General features: G+C 41.5%; 1 protein-coding gene across 13 annotated transcripts in view; it reads right to left on the reverse strand.

Annotated features, from left to right (window-relative positions):
* utrn (utrophin) overlaps positions 1-15,462 on the reverse strand; it is a 208,672-nt gene that overhangs the window by 64,961 nt on the left and 128,249 nt on the right. For 11 of the 13 annotated variants that reach the window (XM_015947254.3, XM_015947261.3, XM_015947257.3 and 8 more), the window contains 4 exons: positions 14,087-14,243; positions 3,929-4,058; positions 2,119-2,390; positions 131-277 (listed from right to left, as the gene is read on the reverse strand). In XM_015947254.3, coding sequence (XP_015802740.3) covers positions 131-277; positions 2,119-2,390; positions 3,929-4,058; positions 14,087-14,243 — 706 coding nt within the window. The remainder of the gene's footprint in view (positions 1-130; positions 278-2,118; positions 2,391-3,928; positions 4,059-14,086; positions 14,244-15,462) is intronic. The other 2 variants (XM_015947253.3, XM_054747937.2) reach the window with 1 other exon arrangement.

A 15,462-nucleotide genomic window follows, 5' to 3' on the forward strand; every position in this document is an offset into this window, starting at 1 on the left:
TATTAGAATTTTAACAACAGGAATACTGAAGATTAGCATTTTTTTTTTGTTTATTTTACTATTATTCTCTGATTTTCTTCAATTTTTCTGTATTCCTGGTCAAAGAAGCTTAATAGGTGGGAGGATTTACCTGTAGAAACTTCCATCTCATGTTGAGTTGGTCCAGTTGTCTGGAGGCTGTGGACGACAGCTGGATGTCCAGCGGCGTGAGCTCAGCAGCGAGCTCGTTGACGACCCGGACGTCCTGACTGAGGGGTGTGATCTCCTCCCTGAAGGCCTGGAGGGAAAATTTTAACTCTCAACATTGATGGAAATTTAAGTGTTCATCACACACGCGCGCGCACACACACACACACGCACGCGCGCACACACACGCACACACAAACACACACACACACACACACACACTCAATCTTGTGAGGCGTACAGTAACAGAAGGAACATTAACGTGGTAGTGCTTCCTTGTGCAACCTGTGAATCATTCATTCCTCCTTATCTTTTTTCTGCTTGTTAACTTGATGTCTTGTTTCATGGATGTCCTCTTCAGGAAAAAAAATGATGAAAAGTGTGTATAAATGTAAAAATATCACTAAACCATGGACATCCTCAAAGAGAGTGAAGCTAATAGTCCTAGTTTTGCTAGACCTTTCGTCCGCATTCGACACGGTTAACCATGAGATCTTGCTGAGTAGGCTCCGCAAGTTGGTTGGGTTGTCAGGTTCGGTCCTGGCGTGGTTTACATCCTATTTATTCGGGAGAAGCCTAAGTGTCTCAGTCAACCAGATCCTGTCTGACCCAACTGATCTACGGTGTGGAGTACCCCAGGGCTCAGTTTTGGGCCCGGTTTTGTTCTTGTTGTACATCCTTCCTTTAGGAAACCTAATCCAGGAGTTTGCCAATGATGTTTCCTATCATCTCTTTGCTGATGATCTTCAGCTGTATTGTTCTTTCAAGCCTTCTGAGGTTAAAAAATTGCATTCTCTATTATCTTGTTTTGAGCGAATCAAACAGTGGCTCGGTGCAAATGCCTTACGGCTGAACTCAGACAAAACTGAAGTACTGGTGATTGCCCCCGATAATGCTGTTCCAGGGATTCACCAGCAGTTAGGTGATCTGAGTTTGTCTGTAAAACCTACCCTTAGAAACCTTGGAGTTTTCTTTGACAAGGGAATGTCTCTTGAACATCACTCAAAGCAGTTAACTAGAAACTGTTTTTACCACTTGAGAGAAATTTCTAAACTCAGAACAATGGTGTCTAAAGTTGATCTTGAGTTGATTATTCGTGTGTTTACATCATCCCGTTTAGACTACTGTAATAGTTTATTTTCTTGTCTAAACAAAAAAGAGCTGTCCCGCTTACAACAAGTCCAGAATTGTGCAGCTAGAATTCTGACCCGTGACAACAGAAGGGCCCACATTACCCCCATTTTAAAAGCTCTTCATTGGCTTCCAATCTCATCTTGCATCAATTTTAAAATTCTTGTGCTGACTTTCAGAGCGCTGCATGGTCTGGCTCCATTGTATGTTCGAGACATGCTCTGCCATTACACGCCTTCTCGCAGGCTGAGATCACTGGATCAAAACCTTTTAATGGTCCCACGTACTCAGTTCAGGACACGAGGAGATCGCTCATTCCAGGCCGTCGCTCCTAGGCTCTGGAATGAGCTACCTCTGTCTTTACGCTCAATCGACTCAGTTGATGTTTTTAAGAGCAATCTTAAAACCAATTTGTTTCTCCAGGCATTTTAAACTTAGTCTCATTCGGATTGGTTGTATTTGACACTATGTATATTGTGGCTGTATTTTACTGTATTTATATGTTGTTGCCTTTTAACTTGTGAAGCACTTTGTGACCTTTTTGTCTGTGAGAGGTGCTATACAAATAAAGTTACTTACTTACTTACTACTAATAGAAAGAGTGTAGCGATTGTGCTACAGCACACAGACAGAGTCTTTGATCAAACAGCTGCTAAATTATTAAGGGATGACTCATCTACATTTCACTCTTTCTGAACAATTTCGGGAACATTTCCACATCCTGCTGATGCACCTGAACTTTTTAGTTGATCTGATTGCATTACTAAATGCTAAAACAGAAATAAAAGTGTTCAAACTCACTATAGTTTTCTCAATGTGGTCCTGGAGAGAGTCGATCAGCAGATCGCCGACGGGCTGCCAGGTGGCTTTGGCCTCCTCTGCCTGAGTCAGCCGCAGGTCCAGCTGGTCCATGGAGCTCTGCAGGTCCTGGAGTCGATCCAAAGCTCGCTCCACCTGACCCTGCCAGCCGCCCACATGTCCCTTCAGACGGTCCCAGCGCTCCCTCACCTCACCGGTCTGTTTGCGGATGGCTCGGGCCAGTCCTCGGGCCTTCTCCTCTGGGGTGAGATCTGCTGGAACACACAAGTGATTCCATCACTGCGCCAGCCTGCTGATGAGAGCATCTGTTCCTGCATCACATTACAGAGTTTTGTGGTCATTTAGTTTTGAGTTAGCTAAAAAGCAAACTCAAGTCTTCAAATTAGTGATACATGAACCAGGTGGCAAAGTTGTGGCTAACGCCACCTTTTACATAATCTATATTTGGTGACATTTGTTAGTACTAAATACGGTTTTAGGACCACACAAGGCAAGATTACAGTACAAAAATAATAAGAAGCAAAAAGATGTAAAAGACTAAGCTGAAGGAACGGAGCTGGTCCAACCAAAGTGGCCATGAGGAAAGAAAACCCTGTGAGACACGAGGCGATAAAGGTGAGAAGACGGGGTAATTGCTAAAGATCAGAGGATACCGCCGGAGAGACGGGAGCAGGCGAAGAAGATAACGGCTCCTTAAATACCATTTTACCTGCAGAGAGATGAGCAGCTTTTATGAGTTCTAAGGTATCATCTCCTGTGCAGAGACTGAAAAACCATCTTCACCTGTTGCACCTCAGCAGTCTCCTTTTCTCACTCACTTTCCTGCATAGAAACACGGCTGACTAACAGAAGACTCACCCTGCAGGTTCAGGGCTTCTGCCGACACTCAATAAAGAAATCCTACATTAAGTTTCGGGTCAGTTTATTTCCACTGAGAAATACCAAACTCCAGATAAGCGGAAGAAAATGGATGGGTGGACTTCAACGTAATGGTCTGTGATCTAAACATAGGCTGGCTTCATTATTTACACCATAAAGTCCCACCTCACAGAAAAAAGTGCTGATTTAACTAACTCTTCTAGCTGCATTGTTTATTCAGAGTTTCTGAATGGGTGGATTTGTGTTCCTCTGTTATTAATCTGTATTTTAACCACGTCAAACATTTGTACAGCATCTTTCAGAGCCTCTTAGCCTTAAAACTGTGCTTTGTTAAACACGTTAAAATGTTGATGTCAGCGCAAAAGGAATTTTGGAAAAACAACTTCTGAGGACATTTTCCTGATCTGGTTAAGTTTTTAAGCTAATAGACACGAGCTCTTATGAAAACTGTCCACTACAAAATCACTACAATTAAATATAGATATCATCTATGTTGTGTGTGTGGGTGTGTGTGTGTGTGTGTGTGTTTTATCATAACCAAATTTCTATAAAACCTGGATCACCAAAAGATTCTTCCACGGAACCAAGAGTTCCATGGGGACTGGTTTTTCGACAGCGCTCACCAGGAAGTGACTTACGGGTCAAGCTGTCCGTTACTTGTCATCACACTTGACTTTAAATCAATCAGCTTAATACATCTGAGCCACTTTTTAGACAGATAATGAAACTCATGCACAAAACCGAGAAAGCCTGCTGAATAAGACAAGAGAACGAGTGAGATGCAGCCTCCTTCATCTCAGACTCTAAAGATTTCTATGACGTGAACGACTGAAAAAGTGCAAATATGGATGTTTTTATTTGCACTGCTCATTTACATAAACAGATGTTTTTAAATTAAACATGTGTAACAAACCAGTCTTAGGCTGCTGATTCTTGCGTGGCTCTCCAGGACCCTCGATGGGTTGATCTGCAAGAAAAGTTCTGGCCTGGTCCAAAGTGCTGATCACCAAATGCTCTCGTTCCTTCAATTCAGAGCTCAAAGCCTGAAGGACAAACAGAGGAACAAGTTAGAATGACCACAATGCTCGGCTAAAGGGTAAATGCCGTGAAGATCAGAGTAAAATACTTTTAAAACGTAGAGTGACTGCGGAGAAGGAACACCTTTCTCCTCTGCACGTATTTAACTCACATCTTCTTCTCATCTCTGCCAGAGAACTCTAGATGAACCAGGTTAAACAAAAGGTGTTGATTACTGCAGCCTTGCTTAGACAAAAGGGCTAAATTAGATGTTGATGCAGAGGTTTATAGATGAGATAAACAGCACTTTTAACAGTTAATTGGGTGAGAGCAGCAAAAGGAGGCTGAGACAGACGAGAGCAGCTACATCAGCAGCAGTGAGAGCCAGACTCAAACCAGACACTTCCTGTAATTCTGCCTGACATCAGCGGCAGGAGCCTGCATCACTCATAAATATAAGACCCACTAATTACTTTGATAATTTTCTGACAGGGAAGCTAAAAACATGAAGTCATTTAGCTGAGAACAAACTTATGAACTTAAAGTTTAACCTACAGTCTCGGGTAGTTCAAGTTCACACAACAGGCCATGATAAGAGTGTAATTATTGCTGTTTTAATACACGTTTGACCCCCCAAGAGGATTCTGGTACCCACCGGAGTGTGTGATTACTTTGTGTTGTAGTTAAAGACGCTGTGAGGCAACTTGATTAAATAAGATGGTGCTTTTTAATAAAGTTGCGCTCTTTTCCAAACAAGATGAGCCAAAATGGGGTGTCAAAAGATGTGTTTTAGTTTGAACGCTGACTGACAGCATGCTGGAAAACAGAGAATATGCTGTAAATTTTCAGGATTAAAACTCATTTCAGGAGGAACTCCATCTTAACGGTGAGTTTACACTACTTCAGTGAAAATTACACACAGCCTCCTGCAGATAAATGTGCTGTAATGCTGAAATGGGGCATCCTGCTCGACACAAATGAGATCATCCCCAGCTAATAAATGGTTTGCTCCGTTCCAATGATTCCCCCAAATTTACATGTCAGGGAAATAACAGGCAGGTAGCTCTGAGCAGGGACCCACAGAGATAGAAACTAAATGAGAGGTGATTGAGGACGAAGGAAGGAGGATAAGAAAAGGACCGGGAGCTGAGGATGGAGAAGCTAATCTCACTGTTTTAGTAAATAAATCCTTTCCACATGAGTTCAGTTCAGCAGAAACAGTACTGACCATGATGTCACCTGTACATAACTATATATTAGCCCTGACAACATCACATGCAGGTTTTTAGCCTTCAGTGGAGGATGTTTGCTGTCAGAATACTCAAAATAACTGAAACTGTAAATCAGAGAGTACACAAACCTTCAAAAAATACATATATTATGCTTTTAATTTTTAATAAATCTGGAATGACCTAAATAATGTACCAAAGGGTAAAATCAAAATTATTCTGCCCCTGCTGATACATGCACTTTTAATTCTCCATAAGCAGCATTCATCCTATATTTATAGTCTATGTAAGCAAAATGCATGCATGCATTATTAGTGATGCTTGCATTAAGTAGATTGTTTAAATGTTTGCTTTAATCAATTCAATTCAAAAATCCTTTATTAATCCCAGAGGGAAATGGATTGCTGTAGTAGCTCACAATAATAATAATAATAATCAAGTCATCAAAGAGTTGTTGTATATTACAATGGCTGTTGGCAGGAAGGATCTCCAGTAGCGGTCAGTGTTGCAGCCAAACTGAAGAAGACTCTGACTGAAGACACTCTTCCGTTGTCGGACAGTCTTGTGAAGAGAATGCTCAGGGTTGTCCATCATTTTCTTGATTCTCTGGAGAATACTTCTTTGCATTATCTCCTCCAGTGGTTCCACAGTCATCCCCAGAACAGAACCAGCCTTTTTTATTAGGCTGTTGAGCCTTTTCAGGTCCCTGCTTCTGATGCTGCTACCCCAACAGACATGGCTGAAGAGATTACACTCTCAACAACAGACTTGTAGAAGATCTGCAGCATCTTGCTACAGACATTGAAGGACCTAAGCATCCTCAAGAAGTGCAGTCTGCTGTGTCCCTTCTTGTAAACAGCTTGGCTGTTCTTTCTCCAGTCCAGTCTGTTGTCCAGGTGAACTCCAAGGTATTTGTACTCCTCAACCACCTCCACTTCTTCTCCCATGATAGAAACAGTGTTTGACTCCACCCTGTTTCTTCTGAAGTCTAAAATCATCTCCTTTGTTTTGTTCACGTTCAAGGTCAGATGATTGTTTCCACACCATGCCACAAAGCACTCCACCAGCTCTCTGTACTCAGCTTTCTGTCCATCTCTGATACACCCGACGACTGCAGAGTCATCTGAGTATTTCTGTAGATGACAGGTCTCTGATTTGTACTGGAAGTCTGAGGTGTACAGGGTGAAAAAGAATGGTGAGAGTACAGTCCCCTGTGGTGCTCCAATGTTACTGATAGCCTGGTTTGATGTGCAGTTCTTCAGCCTCACAAACTGTGGTCTGTTTGTCAGGTAGTCTTTAATCCAGGCGATAGTTGAGGCCCCTACCTGTGTCTTCTGGAGTTTTTGGCAAAGTACATCAGGCTGGATTGTGTTAAATGCACTGGAGAAATCACAGAACATGACCCTCACAGTGCTGCCTGCTTCGTCCAGATGACAGTGGGTTGGTTGAAGCAGCTGGATGATGGCATCTTCAACTCCAACTCCATGGCGATAAGCAAACTGCAGCGGGTCCTGATATGTCCTAGTTTGCTTATTCAGGTGGACCAACAGGAGTCTCTCCAGGACCTTCATGATGTGGGATGTCAGGTCAACCGGTCTGTAGTCGTAACTGACTGATGGGTGAGTTTTCTTTGGAACTGGAACAAGGCAGGATGTCTTCCACAGGACTGGAACCTTCTCCTGGGCCAGGCTGAGGTTGAAGAGGTGCTGCAGAATCCCACAGAGCTGCTCTGCACAGGCCTTCAGTACCCTGGGGCTGACACCATCTGGACATGTAGCCTTGTTCCTGTTCAGTCTCTCCAGCTGCCTCTTCTCCTGACTTCTAGAGACAGATAGGTGGGAGGGGGAGGTAAATGGGGCAGCAGCATCTCCTGACTTGGTTGAAGACAGATTTATAGAACCAGAAGAGTCCATGACTGCGTTAGAGGACAAAAGAGCTGGCGTGTGACAGGAAAATGTTGGATCAGAGGAGGATGGGATGCCTGATTGGCTGGGGACAGGCTAGGAGGATGTTAGGTTTGTTCCTGAACTGAACCTATTGAAGAACCTGTTCAGTTCATTGGCTGTGTCCAGGCTGCCATCTCTGCAATCCTTCCTCTGCTTGAAGCCTGTGATCTCCATACCTGATCAGACATCTCTGATATTGTTCCTCTGTAGTTTGTTCTCCAGCTTCTTCCTGTATGCCTCCTTGCTGTCTCTGATCTTGGTCTTCAGTTGCTTCTGTATACTCCTCAATAATTCCATGTCTCCCTCCTTGAAGGCTCTTTTTTTTCATTTAGCAGATTCTTCAGTTCACTGGTGATCCCGGGTTTGTTATTAGCGAAGCATCTCACTGTTCTGGTGGGTATGATGTTGTCCACACAGAAGTTTATATAGTCAGTGACAAATCCAGTCATGGCATTGATGTCCTCTTCATATCGTTGGCAGAGAGTCATCCAATCTGTGGTCTCAAAACAACCCTGCAGGGTTTCTTCAGCGTCCTGTGACCATTTTCTCACGGTTCTTGTCACAGGTTGCCTTTGAACAAGTGGTTTGCATTCTGAGCAGAGAAAATCAAGATTGTGATCTGATTGTCCCAGATGAAGGTCTTGTTTTGGACATGTATGCATTCTTTGCATTTATATAACACAAATCCAATGTCTTGTTTTCTCTGGTGGAGCAGCTGACAAACTGTTGAAATGTTGGAAGTGTAGCAGAGAGCGAGGCATGATTAAAATCACCAGATATAGCCACAAATGCATTGGGGTGCTGGGTTTGTAGCTTAGCAACAACGGAACTGATGGCATCACATGCATTTTCAGCAATGGCTGAAGGTGGAATATAAACGGTTGCCAAGACAACACTGATGAACTCTCTTGGCAAATAATATGGGCGACAACTTACTGCCAAGAGTTCAACACCTGGGCTGCAGAGACAATATTTCACTGAAACATGACCTGGATGGCACCATCTGTTGTTGACAAGCACTGCCACTCCACCTCCTTTTCTTCTCCCGCTCCTCTTCAGATCTCTGTCTGCTCGTACAGTCAGACGCTGGAATCGGGGATATGGTCCTATCCCCTGCAGCCACGTCTCAGTGAAACACATAACACTGCACTGCAGATAATCTGGCTGAGTCCTTGAAAGGGCTTGGAGTTCCTCCATCTTGTTGGCCAGTGATCTCACATTGCCCTTTATAATCGATGGAAGAGATGGTTCGAATTTCCTCTTTCTCTGTCTCCGTTTTGCTCCTGCTCTGCACCCACACATCTTGTGTTTAAGCTCATTTGGGATTTGTGGCTTCAGCTGAGGTATTATTTCAGCCTTTCCAATTTGAATCAGCTGCTCCCGATTGTAAACCAGCTTGTTGCCATGGTTACGCATCATAACAAATGCTCAAAAAGTGAAAAAATAGCTGTAAAAATCCTCTAAGCTTAACAGCACCAGAAACAGAAAGGTAAAATGTCAAAAAAATACAGTTTTTCTTGAGAAACTAGAAGAAAACATGTCATCAAAAAAAGGCTAAACTTACATATAGTCAACAGAGCTACTCCAGCATGCAGCCACCCAGAGCAGCGCAGTTCTGGAATGATCGAGGTTTCTAATCCTATAAAATTATTTTCATTGTCAAAAAAGTTACAGATTATTTGTTAAGGGAACAAAACGGTCAATCTGAACTTCCTGGATATCTGAGATTTTGACTAATTTAGCTTGACCAACTGTCAAAAAGTCATAGTAGAGTCAAATACCAAGAATAAAAAGGAAAAAAAAACAACAACTAATAAACATGTGAGTATTTGTGTGTGAGTGCATGTTGATGCATGTGTGTGTGCGTGTGTGTGTGCATGCATGTATCAAATCAAATCAAAGATACTTTATTAATCCCAGAGGGAAATTAGAGTTTCAGTACACACAATTCAGAGAAATTGGTGACTGTGGTCATTCGCAACCATGAGTCACGCTACCTATGCATGTGTGTGTTTAGTGTATATGCATGTGTGTGCATGTGTGTGCATATGTGTGTGTGTGTATGCATGTGTGCATTTGTGCATGCATGTTTTCGTGCCCATGTGTATGTGTGTTTGTGTGTGCGTGCATGTGTGCATGTGTATGTACATGTCTGTTAGTGCATGCATGCCTGCACATGTGTATGTGTATGTATGTGAATGTGTGCGTGTATGTGTGTGTGTGCATGTGTGTGTGTTCATGTGTGCTTATTCATTTGTGTGAGTGGGTATGCATGCATGCATGTGTGAGTGTGTGCGCGTGCGTGTGTGTGTGTGTGCCTGCATGCATGTATTAGTGCATGCATGTATGCCAATGTCTATGTGTTTTTGCATGTGAGTATGCATGTGTGTGTGTGTGTGTGTGTGTGTGTGTGTGTGTGTGTGTGTGTGTGTGTGTGTGTGTGGAGGTGTGTGTGTGTGTGTGTGTGTGTTTGTACATGCATCCATGTGTGTGTGCGTATGTGTGTGTATGCGTGTGTGCGTGTGTGTGTCTGATCCACCCACTAGCTTTATCCTTGCAGTTTATCAAGATAAAAGCATAGAAGATTCAAACCAGAGGTGTGTGTGCAGCTGTAACACACATTACCATAATAAACACAGAAATACACTTTGATCAGGAAGCCTGAGAGATAAGGTTTATAAATATATATAGTTGTGTTTTGGGTTTTTTTCCATCATATTTGAGGTAAATTGCGGCTGGTCTATCCGTGATAAGACCAAAGCTTGTAAGTCAAATAAAAGCAGGCAGGACGCCACGCTGATTCCTTTTGACACGTTTTTAGTTCTGATGCTTCACAGCGAGGTGGGATTTTTGAAGACTGGAGACTAAGGTGAGTCTCGTCAGTCGTGTAATACTTGTGGCAGATGTCTTGTAGCTTTGGGTCACTGTGACCATGTCTGTCTGTGAGTGTGTGTTTCTGCAGCTGAGAGATTGCGCCTGCGTGTCATTGGTGTTTGTGTCCAGGTCTGTGTAAGTGCACATTTTGCTGCTGAATGTCACAGCGAACTCTTATCTTGGTGTGCCCTGTGCTGCTGTGGCGCCAATGAGATAGCATCACAACACAGCTGCTTTCAGGGCTCTGCCAGACATCCCTCTTCCTGCCTTCAAAAATCCCACTATCTGAGCCTCCGTGCACAATATCACCACTCCCAAACACCCCCGTCCCTCCAAAGGCACCCCCCACTTTGATGCACCATGTCAACACAAAAGAACACTAACTTAAGAAGCAACAAAGAAATTACTGATGAGATAAAAGTATCAACATCTGTTGTCTCGGCCAAATTAGATTTGACCACTATGTCCATTTACATCAGGAGCTTCTGAGTTATCCTTAAGTCCTTATTTGTGTCCAAACAGCTGAGAAGTAGTAATAGGTGCAATTTGATATAAAATACCTTTCTGATACTGAGCTGCTGTTTGGAGCCTTGGCTATTTTAAATAAGTAGCTTGCTGCAGGCTGTAAAATGCCAGCGAGTGGTGGGAGAACTCCACCTGCAACCATTTTTCTTTTCCTTTTCTTTTAGCTCCATTTTGGTCCTAAATGGATATTATCAAGTGCCTGTGTACAAGTTATTAATAACTGTGTTCTTTGCAGGTCTAGCCAACTTGATAAAATAGAAATTATAAATTTTACACAGAAGCACGCCTCAGAGTCGTTTTAACTCTAAAAAGCTCAATTATGGCCAGTTGAATGCTTAATCCATCTGCAAGTGGCCCTGGATGAGAAGCAAGCTCTCATTCACTTTTGCAGGAGGATAAAAGCTAAATTTAATAAAAAAATAAAAAACACCATCAAACATTAAAAGTAAACTGAATTCGCTGCTTTAACCTTGCAGGCTATTTATACTGCTGAGCTGTCACGTTTATGAAAAATATGGTTGTAATGTTTGACACCAAAAGAGAGAACGAAGCCCGATAAAGATCTGTTTCTGCCCTGGAGACCAGTAGGGCACCTTAATCCCTTTCAGGCTCCAGTTATTCTCCTCATTCATGTGTAAATGACTCTAATCGCTCAAAGAGACACAACGATTAAAGATTCATTCTGCAGCAGAATTTTGAACCCTGCTTGCTTCCATATACAGTTTCACTAATAATGTGGAACTCAAGCAAATCGAAAAAGTTGATCACTCAACTTTCATTTGTCTTTTATTTCTTTTAAATCTATTAAATTATATATATTTTAAGAACAGACTGGACTAATGATTTCCACAGGAGTTGTTCCTGACATTTAGGGGTCATTAAAGAGCCTGAGACTTACCCACCCCTACCTACAGATTACAAATGTAGCAGAGGAGACAGATGGGTCCAATCAGCTGCTGACCAAGAGCTCCACTGGATAATTTAATGTGCAATTAATAAATGCTACTACCGGCATTTCAGCCTATTCTCATCTAATTGTGCTTCTGATTTCCCCTTGTTCCTCTTTTCCTCTCTGTCTTTATCAACTGCTTCTTCCTGGTTTTTTCCTTCCTTCCAATTCTTTAATAACAGCAATATCCGTTGCTCTCTGCTGGACTAAGTGGCTTAACCTTCCTCTTTTATCCCTCCAATCCTTTCAAAATAAAAGGAGAGGACAAATGCAGATTCCTTTGCACTTAGCCCACCAATATGAAACTGTTTTCCATACATTTACTTCTCCTTCTTGGTGTATCGTGAGCACAGTAATCTCGTAGGTTTGTGTCTAGCGGAGAGAGCGAGTAATGGAGCGTGACCCGCCTAGCTGGAGCTCTTTGTTCTGCTCAGACCCTTCATCCTTCTCAGGGTCAACGAGACCTCAAGGCTAGTCTATTAGGAATACAGAGGGAGAAATATAACCCACAGAAAATGAGAAACGGATCCTTCATCACATTCGACTTTTCTGCTACCATATTTTTCCAATTTCAGCACTCTCTAAGCTGAAGACCCGGAGACGAACAGCAGAGAAAGAACAAAGCCAGGAGGAAAGAGGAAGGAGAAATGAGGAGCGTGGGACAAATGGAAGGAAACCAAATATATAAAAACCAGAACAGATAAAAATAAAAATAAAAATAAGGTGGGAGAAAAAATAAAAGACTGGAGTCTGTGGTTTATATGTGCTCCAAGACCCTTTCTTCTGCGGTGAAGATGCTGTGAACAGGAGCTGGAAAACCTCAACATTGTCTCTCCCACAAAGGATCTTATTAACCTGGACTGGGTTTTTGTCTGAAAACAAATCAGAAGGAGAAATAAAACTGTCTTGTTGACTAGTTGATTTCAGGTCTTAACCTAGAAATGATCCAACATTCACAGATATCTATACAAATACCCACAGAGTCCACCTTTATTTTCTTATAATGAGAAGAAAGATGCCTCCTAGCAGCATAAACAGAGAAAAATCTATGCTAGAGTTAATTCATTCTCCTTTTATTAACGATTGCTAATTAAATCATCAGGAGACCCCACCAACAAACATTTGAGATGATCAGAAATTGATCATCTGCTTCTAGAAGAGCCAATACTGCCTTTAACTCTTCGTGGTTTAACATATTTTTATTTTCATTTTTGTACAAACTTCTTTTGATTTCTGCTTTTTTACAGCTATTTGAGGTCTGCTGATGCTTCCCTGCAGGCACCAGACTGTACACGATTGTTTCCTACAGTTTAATGGCTGATCTGTCTCGGCGTGTGAACCTGCACAGAAGGTCCTTAGGTCTATGAAGTATTAGCTGCACAGTCAGACCCATGATGCCAAAAGCACTGGAGGCAACATGTCTGTGTGTAAAAGTGGCCATGGGGAGGATTTTTCCAAACTCAATTACAAATAAAAGCTCTGGCACAATGACTAGAGGTGGTGTAAGGCTGACAGGTAAGACTTTTTAAATGATACACTGCAAAAACAGATTCTCAAGAACATTTAAAAAAAAAGTCTGGTTTTAGACATTTTATCTTATGTTTAGTCTAAAAAGAAAATATATCTGCACAAACACCTCTACTGGAGAAAACAAGGTTAATATTAAAATCTAACATAACATTCATTTGCTTGTTTGCTAGTTGCTACGTTTGCTTAACCCAGTAGCACATTTTTTTTACTCAAATCAAGAACATTTGATCCTATATTTATCTAATTATAAAGCAGTGCTTTTTTAAGTTAAAGATTTTTTATGACTAAAATGATAAAATGTTAAAAAAAAAGTTTTTACTTCCTTGAAAATAATTTTTTTCAGTGCATTAATAGAATAAAACTATGAGCAATATGGCAAGTGTGTTACTGGTCTTTCCTCTGAAACAATACAAGTTTAACCACTGGTCCAGAAATCAGAGGGTTCTCTTGAGGTTTCAGCACAGTTAAATGTCAATAAGACCCGTGTTGACAGTGACAGAGAGTTCATTTGTAATTATTTTTAGTCACACAACAATCTGAGTTTGTCGGAGCTAAATAAAAAAAAAAAAAAAAACACTTCACACATGCTCTTGAGAATTTCCCCACAGGATTATATAGTTTTTTTTATGGTGACTAAATACAAGAGTGTGGCTCAGTACTGAGTGAATCCCAAAAGACGTTTGACTATTAAAAACTTAGAACCAGAGGACAAAAAAGGGGGGGATGATTTAAAATGAGACATCTTGCTTTATTGTGTTCTAGATAAGGGTTCTGTGAAGTTTCTAAATTATACAGTCCTGCTTCGGTTATTTCAGAATAAAAGAGCACATGAAGATAAAAATTAATGGGTTCATTTTGTAAATATGAAACAAACAAACTCCACAAACCAAGTAGCTTCCTAGTCATACAACCTAACAGACCAACCGATTCAAACTAGTACAAGCTGCACACTGGAGCTCTAAAGAATGACAGGAACACGTCCCACAGGGAGCAGAACTTACGGTGCAGTGGTTCTGTTGCTGCAACAGGGTGGGCACATCTCCTCCGATGGGCATCTGCTTGGCCAGCTCTTCGTCCTTCATGCAGATCCAGTGCCACAGCTCCTCCAGGAGTCCCAGAAGACGGGACCAGCGCTCAGCGCTAGCCTCGAGGTGGGCTCTGCCAACATGCAACAGCAACTTTAATCTTTATACTTCAACTCTTTATTTTCTCTCACAATTTCTCACAAAGTGCAGCGGACAAATCAACATGTTCAATTACTTTTACATCATTATTTGTTTTTTTGCAGGACCACAAAAATCATATTAAGAAAGCTTTTACAAACTAGATTTTGAGTGAGAAGAGGCTGCTGACAGTAAGTGCAGTTGACTATGTGGGTGGTTGTATATATGCAGTTTGTGCTGACAAGCACTTTAGTTCTGTTCCCTCCTCTGGGCATAATGTTAGCGCTGTGCAGAGGACTCCTATTACCACTCAACAAGCTAACCTTAATTACACATGTATTGCAATTAGGCCATAATGGGCTGTATATAATCAACAGGCACACACGATATAGCAACTCCTACACAAACAGTTCATTTATTTACTTATTTTGTGTCCAGCTCAATTTTTTGCACTGGTCCCTTATAAAATTTTGATTTCATTTACTTGGTATTTTCTTTAAGACTACACCCTTTCCGCTCTCTGCTCCTGTAGCTTTCTTGTGTGACTGTGCTGCTTCACCCCATCATCGCTCTTCCTCTTGGTCTTTGAACATCTCCATCTGGCTCCTGTCATCTCCACTTTTACCCTCACTTTATTCACAGTCAACACTTCTGCATATTACTAATCTCCATTATATATGCCGAGGTTGTGGCTGACAGTAATATCTATGCCTTCAGAAGTTTGTGTACCTGTGTGCTGACTCTCTGGTTTTTTAAAGGTGGTATTTTATCCCTGACGGACGTGAGAAGCAGAAGAAGTAAGGCATAGCCTGGAACGCATTAGGACGATCCAGGGGACCTCAAGGGGCTCAGAATAAAACTGAATCAGAATAAAGCAAAAGGTGTTTTGGGAAAATAAAAAGTTCTTGCGTAGCATTATGACAGTTACAAAATAATTAAGCTGATCTAGAATCACCTTCTGTGTATCAATAAATGAGATAAACATTTAAAGACTGAATTGAAAATGCAACTATTTTCTGTAGCTTTTGAGTGTTTAATCGGTTTAGTATTTTATTTTTGTTTTACTATTGTTTTTATTTTCTTAATGAGTTTTTTTTAATGTTCAGCACCTTGATAAATCTTTAGTTGTTTTTTTGAATTTGCTATACAAACACAACTTGTTTGTTTGGTTGGTTCGTTGTTGATTGGTTGGTTGGTTGATTAGGTGGTTGGTT

The sequence above is a fragment of the Nothobranchius furzeri genome, chromosome 2 (assembly GCF_043380555.1).
Source record: "Nothobranchius furzeri strain GRZ-AD chromosome 2, NfurGRZ-RIMD1, whole genome shotgun sequence".
Lineage (NCBI taxonomy): Eukaryota > Metazoa > Chordata > Actinopteri > Cyprinodontiformes > Nothobranchiidae > Nothobranchius > Nothobranchius furzeri.